Raw genomic sequence first — 15,298 nt, 5'->3', positions numbered from 1 at the left:
GGACCTACTTGCTCTCTACTTCCAGGGCGCAAATTCAGACAGACAGCTGTGGATGACTCAGCAAGGAACTGTTAGATCCAGATGGAGGGAAATAAGATGAATAAGCGGGAATCATTTCCACTCCCCTGCAGGATGCGTTTTGTTGGGCTGCTTTGTTTTTTCTCTTGCAGTCACTGCCGCTCAATCTGATGTTATTTACGAGTATCTATCTCCCCACTAGGAACCTCTGTTATCTGTGCCATATCCAGCACCTAGGATAGTGCCTGTCCCATAGTAGGTGTTCAGTCCCTATCTGTGAGCCAACAAACGAAGGATTGAAGGGGTTTTCCGAGCCCAGCAGGCCTTGCTCTAGAATTTTATTATCCTGAAAGGGATACCAAAGCGGTTTGTTTTCTAATTGAGGGAGGGGAGGCTGCTGGGGAGATAACACTGAAGACATAGGGGCCTCTGGCTAAAATGCTTTCAACAGAACTTTGTGCTGGGAATCACCTGCAAAACAGAAACCCCATTTGTGACCAGCCTGGACTTGATTGCTTTCATGATCGCCCGTCAATGCCTGCGTCACCAACGGCAGCTGTGTATTGAAGGCTCTGTGCTGCTTGCTGTCACCCTCCCAGTGAACCATCTCACGATGCTCTGTGACGTCGCTTTTGTTGTTTTGCAGAGGGGATCTGTCGGTAAACACTGGAGTCTTAGAATCGAAGACTAGCAGGGAAACTGGGGGTCCTTCCTGCCATGTAGCCCTGTAGCAGGCATGGGGTAGGGCGCTGGTGGCCGGCACCTGCCAGTACCTACTGCTAACAAAAGGGAAATTGAAGGAGGTGCAGGCTCGGCTGGAGCTCAGCCTCAGTAATTGAATCTTGACGAAATGTGACAGTTCTTGTCTGTGCTCCTCCAGATTGCTTCCTGTTCATTCTCGGTAATAAAATCATCGCCAGTTCTGTGAATATCTAATCTAACTTCCTATTGTGGTGTCAGAATGTTAGAGAAACAAGAATGGGAGCCTCAGGTGTGTGGGGAGGCAGAGGCAGCTTCTAAGACCTTTTAAAAAATTATCTTTATCAGTCCTCTTCCTTCTGGGACCCATACGGACGGTCTTCTCCCCTCCTGACCGCCTCTTTCGTTCTTCCCAGGTAAACTCTTTGCCTCTCAATTGCATCTTGAATTATGTTTTTTCCATTTTGTATGCATAGAATGTTCCCTAGTGTAACACCCACAGTTTTATCCTTAACTCTTCTTCCCTTTTCAATCTGGAGTCATTCTCTAAGGAAGATTAGTGACCTGAAAGCTCAGAGTTCCATGGTTCAACATCTCAAGATGCCCCCTTGGCCACGTGGTAACTTGCCCCACTTCAGGGACCTCCTTGAGGCCAGGGTCAGTCCTGGTGGTTCTGAGTTCCTTCAGCATCTCTCTCTTTTCTCTTTTCCTTCCTTCCTTCCTTCCTTCCTTCCTTCCTTCCTTCCTTCCTTCCTTCCTTCCTTCTTCTCTCTTTCTTTCTTCTCTTTGTTCTCTTCTTTTCCTTCTCTTTCTTCTCTTTCTCTCCTTCCTTCCTTCCTTCCTTCCTTCCTTCCTCTCTCTCTTTCTCTCTCCCCTCCCTCCCTCCGTCCCTCCCTCCCTTCCTTCCTACCTTCCTTTCTTCCTTCCTCTCTCTCTCCTTCCTCCCTTTCTCTCTCTCTCTCTTTCTGAGGCAGGGTCTCACTCAGGTTGCCCAGGCTTGGGTGCAATGATGTGATCTTGGCTCACTGCAACCTCCACCTCCCGGGCTCAAGCACTTCTCCTGCCTCAGCCTCCTGAGTAGCTGGGATTACAGGCATGTACCACCATGCCTGGCTAATTTTTGTATTTTTAGTAGAGACGGGATTTCACCATATTGGCCAGGCTGGTCTCAAACTCCTGGCCTGAATTGATTCACCCACCTCGGCCTCTCAAAGTGCTGGGATTACAGGCATGAGCCACCATGCCTGGCCCTTCCAGCTTTTTCTGACCCTCTCCTCTTGTGCTTCTCATTGCAGAAAAACTGGCAGGATGCAAGCTGAATGTGGCTGAGGTGACACAGTCCGAAATAGGGCAGAAACAGAAGCTGCAGACGGTGTTGGAAGCAGTACATGACCTGCTGCGGCCCCGCGGCTGGGCGCTCCGGTGGAGCGTGGACTGTGAGTTCCACGCCGCGGGGGGAGGGAGTGTCTGGAGGGAGCCCGTCCTCTCGACATTCGTCATCCACATTTGTCATCCACATTCATCATCATCCCATCTGGCCTTGCATCTTAGAATTGGGTTCATCTCCCTGCGCCGTAAGAGGTAGAGCATTGCAGGGGAGAAGAACAGGAGAAGGGTTAGGGAGCTCCTAGAAAAGGTACCTGGTCAGGCCACGGTTCTCCATCCTCCCCATGCTGCAGAGGAGAGAGGCAATGTTTGTGGATGGGTGGCTCAGAGGGACTTCGAGAGAGAAGCAGCCTTGGGGGATTCTTGTTGGGACTCAACCCCAAATACCAGTGGCAGCAACACCTAGTGAGCTGTTTGCCTGTGACCCTGGCATTTGGAGATGTGACATCATGGTATTTTCAGCCAAGACATGAACCCAGAAGGTGAAAGACTAGACCAGGAGAAAGTTCTCCTCGGTGCTGCCCACTCCTTCCCCACCTCCTTCCCCTTGAAGCAGGGCTATCAGCGTGTGGCTTCAGGGCTCTCTGTGCTGGGCCAGAGGTCTCTGTGTTTTGGTGAGCTGGGCTCTCAGCGGTGGGCAGGAGACCCTGGAGCCTGGCCCTGCACCTGGTTTCTTGGCATCGAGACCCTGGGCAGACCCAGGCTGTCTCGTGGGTTGCTGGGTCCGTGGGTGGGGAATCGGGTGCCTTGTAAACTGTAAAACCCTGCGGAGGAGAAGTGGTGATGATGACCAAACCTGAGTCTGCATGCTGAGGAGGAGAGAGGACAGACTCAGGCAAGGCAGGGGCGAATGGCTAATGTCCCCAGAGCAGCCTCTGCCCTTGGCAGCCTACCCTTGTTGGGATGGTTCATTGTGTAGAGGGAGCCCTTTTTTAGTGCCAGAGATCATAACGCACATCCTTGTGATGGTTAAGTGGCCGTGACCTGCTTTCTGTGATCTTTTCCCTTCTGTGCTAATTTTACTATCCTGTTCCTTCCCCTCATCACTGCCCAATTTATTGCTTTTAAAACCATTGTGCTTCTAAAAGTATCTGCACAAGTCACCTTAGGCCAACAGGAGAGGAGACATTGAAACCAGAAATGACTTCACCAGGTTGCTCATCAGCTCTCTTTACTTGTCCACACTTCGCTCCGTCCTAGCCTTGCTGGGGTCTCATTTAGATGCTGTGTCTCTGTTGCTTTCTGCACGTGGGCTCGGGTTCCTGTGTCACCTGATCTAAAGTGTCTCCTTTCCTCCTCCCTCCCGCAGCAATTCATGGGAAGAACCTGGTGGCCATCCTCCACCTGCTGGTCTCTCTGGCCATGCACTTCCGGGCCCCCATCCGCCTTCCTGAGCATGTAACAGTGCAGGTGGTGGTCGTGCGGGTGAGTATAACCGAGCGGTCGGCCTGCCTGTAACTCCGCCAGAGAGGCAACGTCTTCTTCCTCCTGCAGTTTTCCTGCCCTCCCCCTCCTTTTTTCCCCCCAGGAGGCTACCTTCTATTTTTCCCTTTTGACAAAATGTGTGTCTCACCCTGGCTCTGAGATAAATGATTGGAACGGGAACAATGGCATTGATTTGATGAGAGGCAGAAGCAGAGGCAGGAGGGTGTTGAGGTTTAATTTTCCACATTTTTGAAAAGAACATTCATTTCTCTCCAAAGCCAACTGGTTGGAATTCAATCCCCTTGAATGTGCTTATTACTCATTGGAGGAGGTTGGCCCCGCGGGATGAAACAGACACCCAAATTAAAGCCGCTTTGCATTCGCCGTGGATTATTCATCATGCCCCGTCATCTCTTTTTTTGGGTTCATTTCTCTTGATTCACTTGGAGAAATGGAACCAGAACCCAGGTCCTTCTTACAGAGGGTGAAGTAGAGTTACCTTTCTCTTGCTGTTTCCCTTGCATTTATTTTTTTTTTTATTTTTTTTTATGTTTTGAGAAAGGGTTTCACTCTGTCACCCAGGCTGGAGTACCGTGGTGCAGTCACGGTTCACTGCAGCCTCAGCCTCTTGGGTTTAAGCAGTCCTCCCACCTCAGCCTCTCACGTAGCTAGGACTACAGGCACATGCCACCATGCCTGGCTAATTTTAAATTTTTGTAGAGATGGGGACTCACTATGTTGCCCAGGCTGGTCTCAAAGTTCTGGGCTCAAGTGATCCTCCCATCTCAGCCTCCCAAAGTGCTATGATTATAGGTGGGAGCAGCCATGCCTGGCTTTGTTTCCCTTACATTTAAGTGGACAGTCGCTGCCTAGGGTTCGTGTATGCAGTTTCCCTCAGTAAACGTGCACTGAGCGCCTGCTATCCTCTAAGCACTCAGCATAGGCTGCTGAGCCACTAAAGGAGGAACACACGCCTGGGGTCTGCGGGGCGACCACTGCTGCCAGAATTAAGGTCACGCTTGGAACCTTGGATACCTCCGTGTTTATTTTACTTGAGACATCCGGCTCCACTTTCCTTTGGTTTTTAAACTTCTCGGTCCCGTGGTCTCTGTGGTCCGGGAGGACCTGGCTGCCACTGTGTTTTCTGAACGCATTCTGACCCCTCTGTTACCCTGGGAGCTCAGTCTTGACTGGACAGGAATGCTCCTCTCTGGCATCAGGCGAGGGCCACCTGCCATGTCTCCATGTTTCCTTCCTAAGGAGGATGTTTGTGGCTGGTGGTGGTGACTTGGGACCTGGGGGGCCATTCCTATGGCCCCTTGTCTTGGCCACTGGTTCGCAGGCAGCCGGCCTGAAAAGGCTTCCCTAGGACACATGGGGATATGGTTCCCGAGCCCACCTACATCAGCTCGGGGCCCCAGGAGCCCTGTGCAGGCTCAGAAACCAGAGTATTTCCTTTCAGGCTTGCACTTGAGTCCAAGATAATCTTTGGGGTTTGCAGAAAGTTTGAACCAGGCAAGCACTTGCTGGTGCTTCCTGCCATAACGGGTTAGAGAAGTGTTGTTTGGACCATGACCAAAGCAGAATGAAATGGGAGCAGGGGGTCCTGCGAACTGGGCGCCATTACTCCCCAGACCTTAGAGCCGCCTTCTTTCTTCTCTGCAGCCCCCTGGCCTCTGAGCTTGCTCAGCGGATCCCTTATCTAACCCCAGATGGAGTGGTTGGTGTAAGGGATGTGGCATTTCCAGGCTGGAAGGAAGGAAGGGCAGGGCCTTATTTACTGCCTGGCCGCGTGGCTTTAGGCTGATCACTTGCTTTTGCTGAGCTGCAGTGTTTCCCCCATAAAACCGAGATTTTACTACAAACCTGTAAAACATCCAGCTTCACGTCTCCAATCCTAGACCTGGGCCCAGCACCCGGTGGGTGCCTCAGGCACGTTTGGTCCGTGACTAGGTGAACACAATGTCTCTGGACCTTCCTTGGCAGGCACTCCTGAGAATCGGGATAAGCATCACCCACATTGTTGTTCAATAACAATCACCAACCCTGAGTATTCCCTGGGGGTCAAACTCAGGAAAAGGATGGAAGCTCAGATCTTGATGGTGTCCCCTGTGGGCTGGCCCAGTGGGAAGTGAGTTCCCAGTCCCTTGAGGGGTTCAGTGGTGGTTGGATCAGCCACCCAGACTCCACCTGGAGCTCCCATGACAGGTGGGCTGCCACCCCTACTGTCACCACTGCCATGCCTGCCTCACCACCATCACTTCTTTTTTTTTTTTTTTTTGAGACAGAGTCTCGCTCTGTCACCCAAGCTGGATGCAGTGGCACAATCTCGGCTCACTGCAACCTCCGCCTCCTGGGTTCAAGCGATTCTCCTGCCTCAGTCTCCCAAGTAGCTGGGATTACTGGCGCACGCCACCACGCCCAGCTAATTTTTGTATTTTTAGTAGAAACGGGGTTTCAGCATGTTGGCCAGGATGGTCTCGATCTCTTGACCTTGTGATCTGCCTGCCTCGGCCTCCCAAAGTGCTGGGATTACAGCTGTGAGCCACTGCTCCGGCCATCATTGCTTTTTGATACCTGCCACGCTGTGGGAAAAGTGTGACATATGCTGTATCAGTTTCCTAGGGCAGCCGTAACAAAGTACCACAAACCAGGTGGCTTAAAACAGCAGACATTTATTCTCTCGCAATTATGGAGGCCAGAAGTCTGAAATCAAGATGTTGTCAGGGTAGGATGTCTTCCTTCACATCTCCTCCTCCAGGGGAGGGGTCTTCCTGCCTCCTCCAGCTTCTGGTGGAGGCCATCAGTCCTTGGTGTCCTTGGCTTGTGGCCACATTTCTCTCTAGTCTCTGCCTCTGTCATCATACGGCTTCTTCGCTCTGTCTGTTTCTGTGTATATTTCCTCTTCTAATAAGAATGTGAGCCATATTGGATTAAGATGGGACTCACCATAATCCATGATGACCTCGTCTGAGCCAGTATCTGCAAAGACCCTTATTTCCAAATGAGATCACGTTCTGAAATTTGTGGTAGATACAAACTTTGGGGCACCCTCTTCAGTCCTGTGTACACACATGATTGCAGGGGACGTTCCCTGTTAATTATGTTCCTTCCAATTGCATGCCTCACCTCTCCTGGCTGCAAAGCATAGAGGATCCCTTTGGGGAAACCTGACCTGGGGTGTTTCTCCTGAGACCCACACAAATGCCAACCCTCAGGGCCATGTGGAGACCAGAGGGTGGGAGGAGGAGGGGGACAGGTTGTGGCTGCTGAAAGGCACCCTGCCCAGGGTCCCCTGCTGTGCACTCACCCAGGCCTGGCATGCATGTTCAATATCACCCCTCCTTCTCCTGTTGCTCTTTTCTAAGATGATCTCTGACCCCACAGCTTCATCTGCCCTGTCAGTGCGTCCTTCCTCATCTCTCCACTGCCTGATTTTGTGTGTTTATTTTGGGGTTTTCAGAAGCGGGAAGGCCTGCTGCATTCCAACCACATCTCAGAGGAGCTGACCACAACCACAGAGTAAGTGGACCCCTGCCTTGCCCTTCCAGGCCCTGCTGCCCCGAGTGAGCGGGGCCCCAGGCTGCCCCTTCAGCCAGGGATGCCGGCACACGTGGGGCTGCTTCCACTCCACGCCCCTTCACTGTAGCATGTGATTCTCATGCTGGTTCTCACCCCAGCTCTCCTCCCTCTGCACACTTTCTTCAGAGTTTTTAACATTAGAACTGAGTTACCTTCCACAGCCTTTGAATTTTTTCATTCCTTATCTTAAAAGGTGAGCTTTAAGAACATTTCAAGGTGGGGCAGGCAGAGAGAGTTCAGGATGATTAGAGAGACCCATTGTCTCGGTTCATTTATCCATCTACATTAGCGCCGTCAGAGGCAAGAGCTGCATGTTTAAACCAGAACTTTCCTTTGACAGACACTACTAAGCCATCTCTTATCTCCTAGAGAAAGCCAGAGGGCAGGTGTTCAGAAGTCTAAAAGTCTTCAAATCTATTGAAAATAGCAAATCAAACAGTATCTATGGTGTGTGGTTTTAAGGACTCCTTGTGATAACCTGCTAAGAATCTTTAGAATTCACTGCATTGGTGCCTCTTGACTAAACCTGTTTCAGATGAAAGAGAACATTTAAAAATTGATTGTCTCAGCTAATCCATCAGCTAAGTTCACAGAGTGATTAATTACTGTGTTGTGAATTCATGGATGGTATTTCAAAAATCGTAACTGACACAGGAAACCACTCGTGGCTTGCAAGCTGTCAGGGAAGATGATGGGACAGTGGAGTGCAGGCTGACGCATGTGCAGAGGCCCATGAAGAGGCCTCCAAGTCTGCCCCAGGCCCGTGAAGGGAACAGGGAGAGCTGGAGGAGGGGAGGATGAGAATGTGGTTCTGTGCCCAGCACAGTAGGCCTTTGGCAGCAGCTCTGCCTATTCAGCAGTAGGAGAAGGGCTGCTCATGAGGAACTGGGATTGGGCTGGTGTCTTAGTTGTTTATTGTTGTGTAACAAGTCACCCCCAAAGCCGAGTGGCTTAAAACAACATCTGTTTCATTTGCTGCTCACAATTCTGTGGGTCAGCAATGTAGGCTGGGCTCAGCTGGGTGGTTGTTCAGCTAGTCTCGCCTGGGGTTGCTGATATGATGCAGACACCTGAAGGCTGGTTGGGGGCTGGAGAGGCAAGATGGGCTCCCCCTACCTCTGGTGGTTGGTGTTGGCCTCCCCTGGGTCCCTCCTCACAGAGCTAGGCATCTTCCCAGGGTGCCCTCAGAGTCCTGAGAGAGTGAGAATGGTAGCTGCAGGCCCCTTGAGGCCTTGTCTTGGACATCCATACCTATATCCTCAATTCTGTGAGTCAAAGTGAGTCACGGGTCATCCTGGATCAAGCTGCAGGAAACAGACTCTGCCTCCTTGTGCAGGAATGGTCTATGCACATTGTTGGGTGGTGGGCATGCTGTGATAGGAGTCCCCCTCTAGGTGAGGGGGTCCCATATGAGGATAGCACGGAGGAGCTGGGGCCCCTGCCATAAGACTAGAATGGTCCAGAGACAGAGAATGAGCAAGTGGGTGGGAGAATGGCCTCAGCTATTCACCAGTGGTAAGTGGCACCGAGGGCCCGCTGCATGCCAGCCTCCCTGCTGGGTCAACAGAAACACTGAGAGGTGGGCTGAGTGCAGTTCCTCTCCTCCAGGGTGACCCATCCTGCTGATGAGAAAGGATGCATCCACAGGCATGCACAGTCCAACACAGGGGCTTGTGGGAAGTGCCTTAGGGCCCTAAGGGAATTTCCAGGAGGAGGGGAGCACCCCAAAGTCAGGGCAGGGGAGATTCCAGTGGAAGCCACCTCAATCAGATACCAGACAGCACTGAGCACTGAAGAAGGAAGTTGGGATTTTCTAGCCTGAGTCAGCATCCCTCTGCCAGCCAGGGCCAGGATAGAGGAGAGGCTGGGTCACCTCTCCAGGCTGATGCCCCAGGTGGGTTCTCCTCAGGGCTGGTTATCCCATCCTGGTCTCCTGTTCCTTCCCCTCCCCATGGCTGCAGAGGCTCTGACGGAACATTTGAATCATCGAATGTCTGCTGAAAACCAGCAGCCCAAAGATCCACTTTCAGTTTCCTAAGGCAGCATTGCCACCTCCCATCCAGTCTCAGTGTTCCCCCTTCTCTTTCAAGAGGTCACCCCTTCCAGGAAGCCCTCCTGTCTGCCAGGCAGGAGTGCTTGACTTCCTGTTAGTTCCCGTTGCCTCTGGACACATGTGACCAACGTTGAAATATTGGCTTGCCAGGTCTCTCACTCCCAGGCATCTTGAGGGCAGGGCCACATAGTGTTTGTCTCCAGGGGATATTAATTACTGTATCTGCACAGCCTGCACATGATAGGTGCTCAAGTAAGTGCTTATTAAATAAGATGGAGCCAAAGGACTTGAGCCTAGAGAAATTTGAGAACAAAATAAAGACTTTCTTGCCTCTCAGGAAGGCAGTGCATGGAAAGGCTCTGTGCACTCACTCACTGGGAATCTTTGAGGAGAAGCTGCTCACCACTCCCGTCTCCCTCATTGCTTCCACTGCCGCGTGCCTGAGATCAGGGCCCGGCCTTGTGGTTCCCCAGGATCCTTTAGTTCCAAAAGTCCTGCAAGTACATTGTGTTTACTCTTGGAAACATGAGTAACCTGCAACCTTGTGTGTTTGTTTGTTTGTTTATTTGAGACAGGGTCTTGCTCCATTGCCCAGGCTGGAGTGCAGTGGTGTGATCCCAGCTCAGTGCAGCCTTGACCTCCCAGGCTCTAGCGATCCTCTCACCTTAGCACCCGAATAGCTGGGACTACAGCGCATGCCATGACACCCAGCTAATTTGTTTGTATTTTTCTTAGAGGAGGTTTTGCCACTTTGGCCAGGCTGGTCTCCAGTCTTGAATTTTTTTGTTGTTGTTTTGTTTGTTTGTTTTTTGAGACAGAGTTTCACTCTTGTTGCCCAGGCTGGAGTGCACTTGTGCAATCTCTGCTCACTGCAACCTCTACCTCCTGGGTTCAAGTGATTCTCCTGACTCAGCCTCCCAAGTAGCTGGGATTACAGCTGCCTGCCACCACGCCCGGCTAATTTTTGCATTTTTAGCAGAGATGGGGTTTCGCCATTTTGGCCAGGCTGGTCTCGAACTCTTGACCTCAAGTGATCGACCCACTTCTGTCTCCCAGAGTGCTGGGATTACAGGCGTGAGCCACTGTGCCTGGCCCAGCCTGTGTTTTGAGCATTCCATGGCTGCTGGAAGACTTGTTGTCTGCTGAAATCTTCGTATTAACCACTATCTGATTTAAGTACCTCCCCTCCAAACAACATTAACAGAGTGGTTAATGTGCAAATAGAGATGGTGATTTGCTGCTGATTTTGTACAAACGTTAATAATCCACACAAGCACCTCTCGTTTATCATTAGAGTGGGCTGGAACGTAGCACAATGTGACTTGCATTCTCATCAGTAGGCCTTTACTTAGGCAGCGAGGGCCCAGCTTTCTGGCTGGCTCTGTCCCTCATCTTCCATGTGCTGGTTGTGAAACTGCGTTCTGAGTGACACATCTCATGGCTCTCTCTGTGTTCTTGTTTGCAGAATGATGATGGGCCGGTTCGGTAAGTAACCCTAGGGCAAGTGGGGAGACGGAGGCGTGTTAGGGCTGCCCCAGGAAGCTTCCAGAGAGTATACATGGTCATCTGGGGGGAGTAGGAAAGTGGGTGGGTCTTACTGCCCCCATAGTTCTGGAATCCTAGGGAAAGTTCACAGCCCTCTGCCGCCTTTCCGTATAACGGGCTTGTTTCTCAGAGCTGAGAGTGGCTGGGTGGTGCTAGGAGGAGTGGGTTGGAAGGCTGGGTGACCAGCTAGGGGAGCGGGAGGGGCCTGGGATGTAACACTGGCTGGAACTGTCAGGGGCTGGTGCAAGAGTGGTTGAGGGTAAAAGGGAGGGAGGAGAGGCGGCCAGCGCAGCGTCATTAGCTGGTTGGAAGAGAATGGCTCAGCTCTGTGGATGTCCTTCCATATGTGTTATTTCCTCCTGGAAACCACTGGTTTAGCAGACTTCCTTAGAGTCAGGCAGCTGGGGCTCAGTCCTGGCTGGTGGCCTGTGGCCTGCCCCTTCCTCTCTGCTCCTCATCTGAGAAATGGGAGTATGAAAGGCTCGCCCCAGGCAGAAGCTGCTGTGAGGATTGGGTGAGATCACAGGTGAGTGCCCTGCTTGGCCAGGGGACAGCCCTTTATGTGGGGTAGTTTTATTAGTGTTGGTTTTCAGTGGCTATTCCCAAAGAGAGAGGCAATTACTCTGCCTTCCCCCGTTAAAGCCTGAGACCTCATCGTCATCTCAGTGAGGGATGGCAGTGTTTCAACCCTTAGAGCCAGGATACCCCGGCCCTCGACCTGGCCAGGCTCAGTGCTTTGGGAAGCATTTCAAAAGAGAAACCTCTTGACCCCCAAATACCATGTTCTCCAGTGAGCAGGAAGGGGAGAACAGCTCTTAAAAGGAAAAATGGAAACCAAACACAAGTTTCCCACCTGCCTCTCCAGCCTGCCAGCCTGGAGCTGATGTCTGTCTTTTTGGGGCCCTTGGGGTGGGAGTGCCACCCCCTGAGTTCTATAGAACGAGGGCTGGGCCAGCTCGGCCATAGGGCTCTGTAACCTCAAAGTTACGGGGACCAGCTAGGATGCCATTGCTGCTTATCTGTTGTATTAAGATTCTCTAGAGGGACAGAACTAATAGGATAGATATATACAAAGGGGAGTTTACTAAAGGTATTAACTCACACAATCACAAGGTCCCACAATAGGCCTTCTGCAAGCCGAGGAACAGGGAAGCCAGTCTGAGTCCCAAAGCTGAAGAACTTAGAGTTTGATGTTTGAGGGCAGGAAACATCCAGCATGGGAGAAAGATGGAGGCTGGGAGGCTAAGCCAGTCTAGTCTTTTCATGTTCTTCTGCCTGCTTTTTATTCTGGCTGTGCTGGCAGCCGATTAGATGGTGCCCACCTAGATTAAGGGTGGGTCTGCCTTTCCCAGTCCACTGACTCAAATGTTAATCTCCTTTGGCAACACCCTCTCAGACACACCCAGGGATCACACCTCGCATCCTTCAATCTGATCCAGCTGATGCTCAGTATTAACCATCACGCCTATGGAGAGGGGAAGGGGCTCAGATCCTGCGGGGCTCGAGTTGAGAAGAGGCAGCCAGTGTGTGTCCCCTCGGCCTTCTTTGCTAGACCTTAAGCTGTGCTGGGAACATTCACAGGCCTTCACTGTTTTTTGTTTGTTTGTTTTTTGTTTTTTTTAAAAGGATAATTCCAGCTCTTTAAAAATGTCTCTATTATTAAAAAACAAATGCAGGAAGAGAAAGAGAAATATCGTGTGGTCCTGTATATAGTTGCTGAGGGAGGTGAAACCACAGTGGGGTCACAGCTCATGGGGCCAGGATGAGGCATCTCCCCATCCTGCGTCTAGGTAGAAGTGCACTTTGGGGGCACAGTGCCCCACTATGTCACCTCCTCTCCACCCTTTCTTCCTGGAGGAGGCTCAGAACCCCTTTGGAATTGTAGAGGCCTAAAGATGAGGAGAGGGCCGGGTGCAGTGGCTCATGCCTGTAATCTCAGCACTTTGGGAGGCCCAGGTGGATGGATCCTGAGGTCAGGAGATCGAGACCATCCTGGCTAACATGGTGAAACCCCGTCTCTACTAAAAATACAAAAAAATTAGCTGGGCATGGTGGCAGGCACCTGTAGTCCCAGCTACTGCAGAGGCTGAGGCAAGACAATCGCTTGAACCCAGGAGGTGGAGGTTGCAGTGAGCCTAGATCACGCCACTGCACTCCAGCCTGAGTGATAAAGCGAGACTCCGTCTAAAAAAAAAAAGAAGAGACTGGGTCCCTCAAGCATTTTTGAGTCTTTTTGGTTTTTGTGGCGCTGTCACTTTTGTGCTTGGTTCGGACCTCGTTGGAGGTTTAGGGAAAAGACAGTCTGGTCAGTTCAGTTGGGAGCACATGGGCCTCGGGCTGTGTGTAGCACCCTGTGGCCCGAGGGCCCAGAAGCCTGGCCCCGGAGCCCTTGCCGCCCCAGGAATGAGCTTTCGGGTCTAGTGTGCAGGGCAGTGGCTCCCTCCGTAAGAGCCAGGTGTCACGTGTGAAAAGTGGACCCAGCTGCCACTCCAGGGATGGGAGGACTGTGGAATCGCAAGACCAATTTGTATAAGAGGCCGATGGAGTTGTTCTCGTTACTTTGTAGGCTTTATGCGCTGCACTTGAGAAAATGCAAACAGGCTATTAGTCAGTGACAGGCAATTAGTTCCGCCCCCGGCCTTGCTGCTTCTGCTGACGCAGGTTCTGAAGTCTCCTGGTTACCCAGCCTGGCACCCTCAGGCACGGCAGGGCATCTGGCCTGGCACCTGCTCCTGTGGGGGCAGCAGCATGCCTTGTCTTGGCTTCCCTGCTATGCCACTCACCTTCAGACCTTGAGAGCACCCCAGGGCGCTCTCTCCTCCAGCAACCTTCACCTGAATGCTCTCCCTCTAGATTACCCCATGACTCACTTTTGCAGTTCTGCCAACCCTTGGTTCAAATGTCACTGATCAGGCAGGCCCTCTCTGACTCCACTGCCCCAAACTGGCCTCCACTGGCTCTCCTCTCCACCCCTGCCTTAGTTCTTTCTGTTCTCATGCGATGCACCAAGCAGCGAGACTCTGCTCATGGGGAAGGCCTGGCTCCTCTTCCCTGCGCCACTGTTTACACAACGAAGCCTATACGTGTCTGGCAGGTACTGGTGCCGGCAAACTTTCAGGGGCACCCACAGCCCCTGCCTTTCTCCTTTCACACATGGCTCCTTGACCGAGAGGTGCTCTGTGGGCCAGAGCTGACCTTTCCTCAGGGTGCACCCCACCCGCTGACCAGAGCAGCCAGCCCTGGCCACAGTCTGCACACAGCTGGTGCCAGATGTTCTAGGAGCTTCTGGAAGGCTGGGCTTTGCCAGGAGCGGTCTTCTGGGCCTCAGTTTCCCTATGAGCACCCTGAGCCAGGGAGGGATGGGGGCTCCGTTCTGCCCACTCCCCATCATCCCAGCGAGGGAGGTGGCTCCACAGGTCCTCGCTGCCTCCTGACAGCATCACTGTCCTGGCCGAGGTGGGTGAGTAGGCTTCTCTCCACAGAAATGAGTGCCAGGGGGAGCTGGGGAGGTTGCAGCCTGGTCTCCATGGCAACGTGTGAGCTGGTGCAGCTTCTCTGTGGACGGCCCTTCCCCCTCCTGAGTCTGCCCTTCCCCCTCCTGGGTCTGCCCTGGGCTGGAGGCCCTACCCGAGGCATGAGGGGAAAGAGGGGGGATGTTCCTTCCTCACCCTCTTCCCCCTCATTATATAACTCCTAGTAATACCCCTTCAAGTCTCTCCCATTTCTGCCAACAGGGCTTGTTCCAAAAACTCTGGCTCCGTCCCATCACCGCTGGCTCCTGACTGTGCCCTCCACAACTCCCACATTGCAGGCCACAGCCCCTGTTAACCCCTCTCACAGGCCACCTGGCTCTTGAACCTGCACTGGGCTTTCTGGCATCTCTCCTTGTGCCTGCTGCTCCCTTGGTGAAACACCTTTCCTCCTCCTCTTGCCCCAGCAAGCCTGGTTTGGACCCCAGGCTGCTTTGTGAAGTCTTCCTCAGGTCCCCCAGCCCTTGGTTCGTGGGTCCGAGACTCAGGTGCCTCCAGGGACCAGGTTGATAATATAAAAGAGGAGAGTAGCTAGATTATACAATGATAACATCAGCTGCCCCTTGGGTGGCAGTGGGTGGGGTGGCAGTGGGGAGTGGTGGGGTCTGGGGCAAACTGGAGAGTCCACACCCCCATCCCCAGGGGCAGCTCATTGCTGCCAGGTGGGAGTTCAGGCTCCCTGTTGCCACAGACTCCAGTTCTTCAAGAGAAGCCAGAAGTTCAGAACTTTTGCACAGACCTTCCCATTTTAGAACTGTTGACTCTGGCCAGGTACTGTGGCTCACACCTGTAGTCCCAGCACTTTGGGAGGCTGAGGCGGGTGGATAACTTGTGGTCAGGAGTTCAAGACCAGCCTTACCAACATGGCAAAACCCCATCTCTACTAAAAACACAAAAATTTTTATGCATGCCTGTAGTCCCAGCTATTCAGGAGGTTGAGGCAAGAGAATTGCTTGAACCCGGGAGGCGGAGATTGCAGTGAGCCGAGATCGTGCCAGTGCACTCCAGCCTGGGTGACAGAGTGAGACTCTATCTCAAAAAGCAAAAACCAAGACCAAAA

The 15,298-nt window shown here is 52.4% G+C and overlaps 1 protein-coding gene across 4 annotated transcripts in view; it reads left to right on the top strand.

Moving 5' to 3' along the window:
- PARVB (parvin beta) overlaps positions 1-15,298 on the top strand; it is a 159,642-nt gene that overhangs the window by 121,172 nt on the left and 23,172 nt on the right. For all 4 annotated transcript variants that reach the window (XM_025399995.1, XM_025399992.1, XM_025399993.1 and 1 more), the window contains 4 exons: positions 2,013-2,153; positions 3,413-3,528; positions 6,992-7,050; positions 10,629-10,648. In XM_025399995.1, coding sequence (XP_025255780.1) covers positions 2,013-2,153; positions 3,413-3,528; positions 6,992-7,050; positions 10,629-10,648 — 336 coding nt within the window. The remainder of the gene's footprint in view (positions 1-2,012; positions 2,154-3,412; positions 3,529-6,991; positions 7,051-10,628; positions 10,649-15,298) is intronic.

The sequence above is a fragment of the Theropithecus gelada genome, chromosome 10, assembly GCF_003255815.1.
Source record: "Theropithecus gelada isolate Dixy chromosome 10, Tgel_1.0, whole genome shotgun sequence".
Lineage (NCBI taxonomy): Eukaryota > Metazoa > Chordata > Mammalia > Primates > Cercopithecidae > Theropithecus > Theropithecus gelada.
This window is presented reverse-complemented; position numbering and strand designations above follow the sequence as displayed.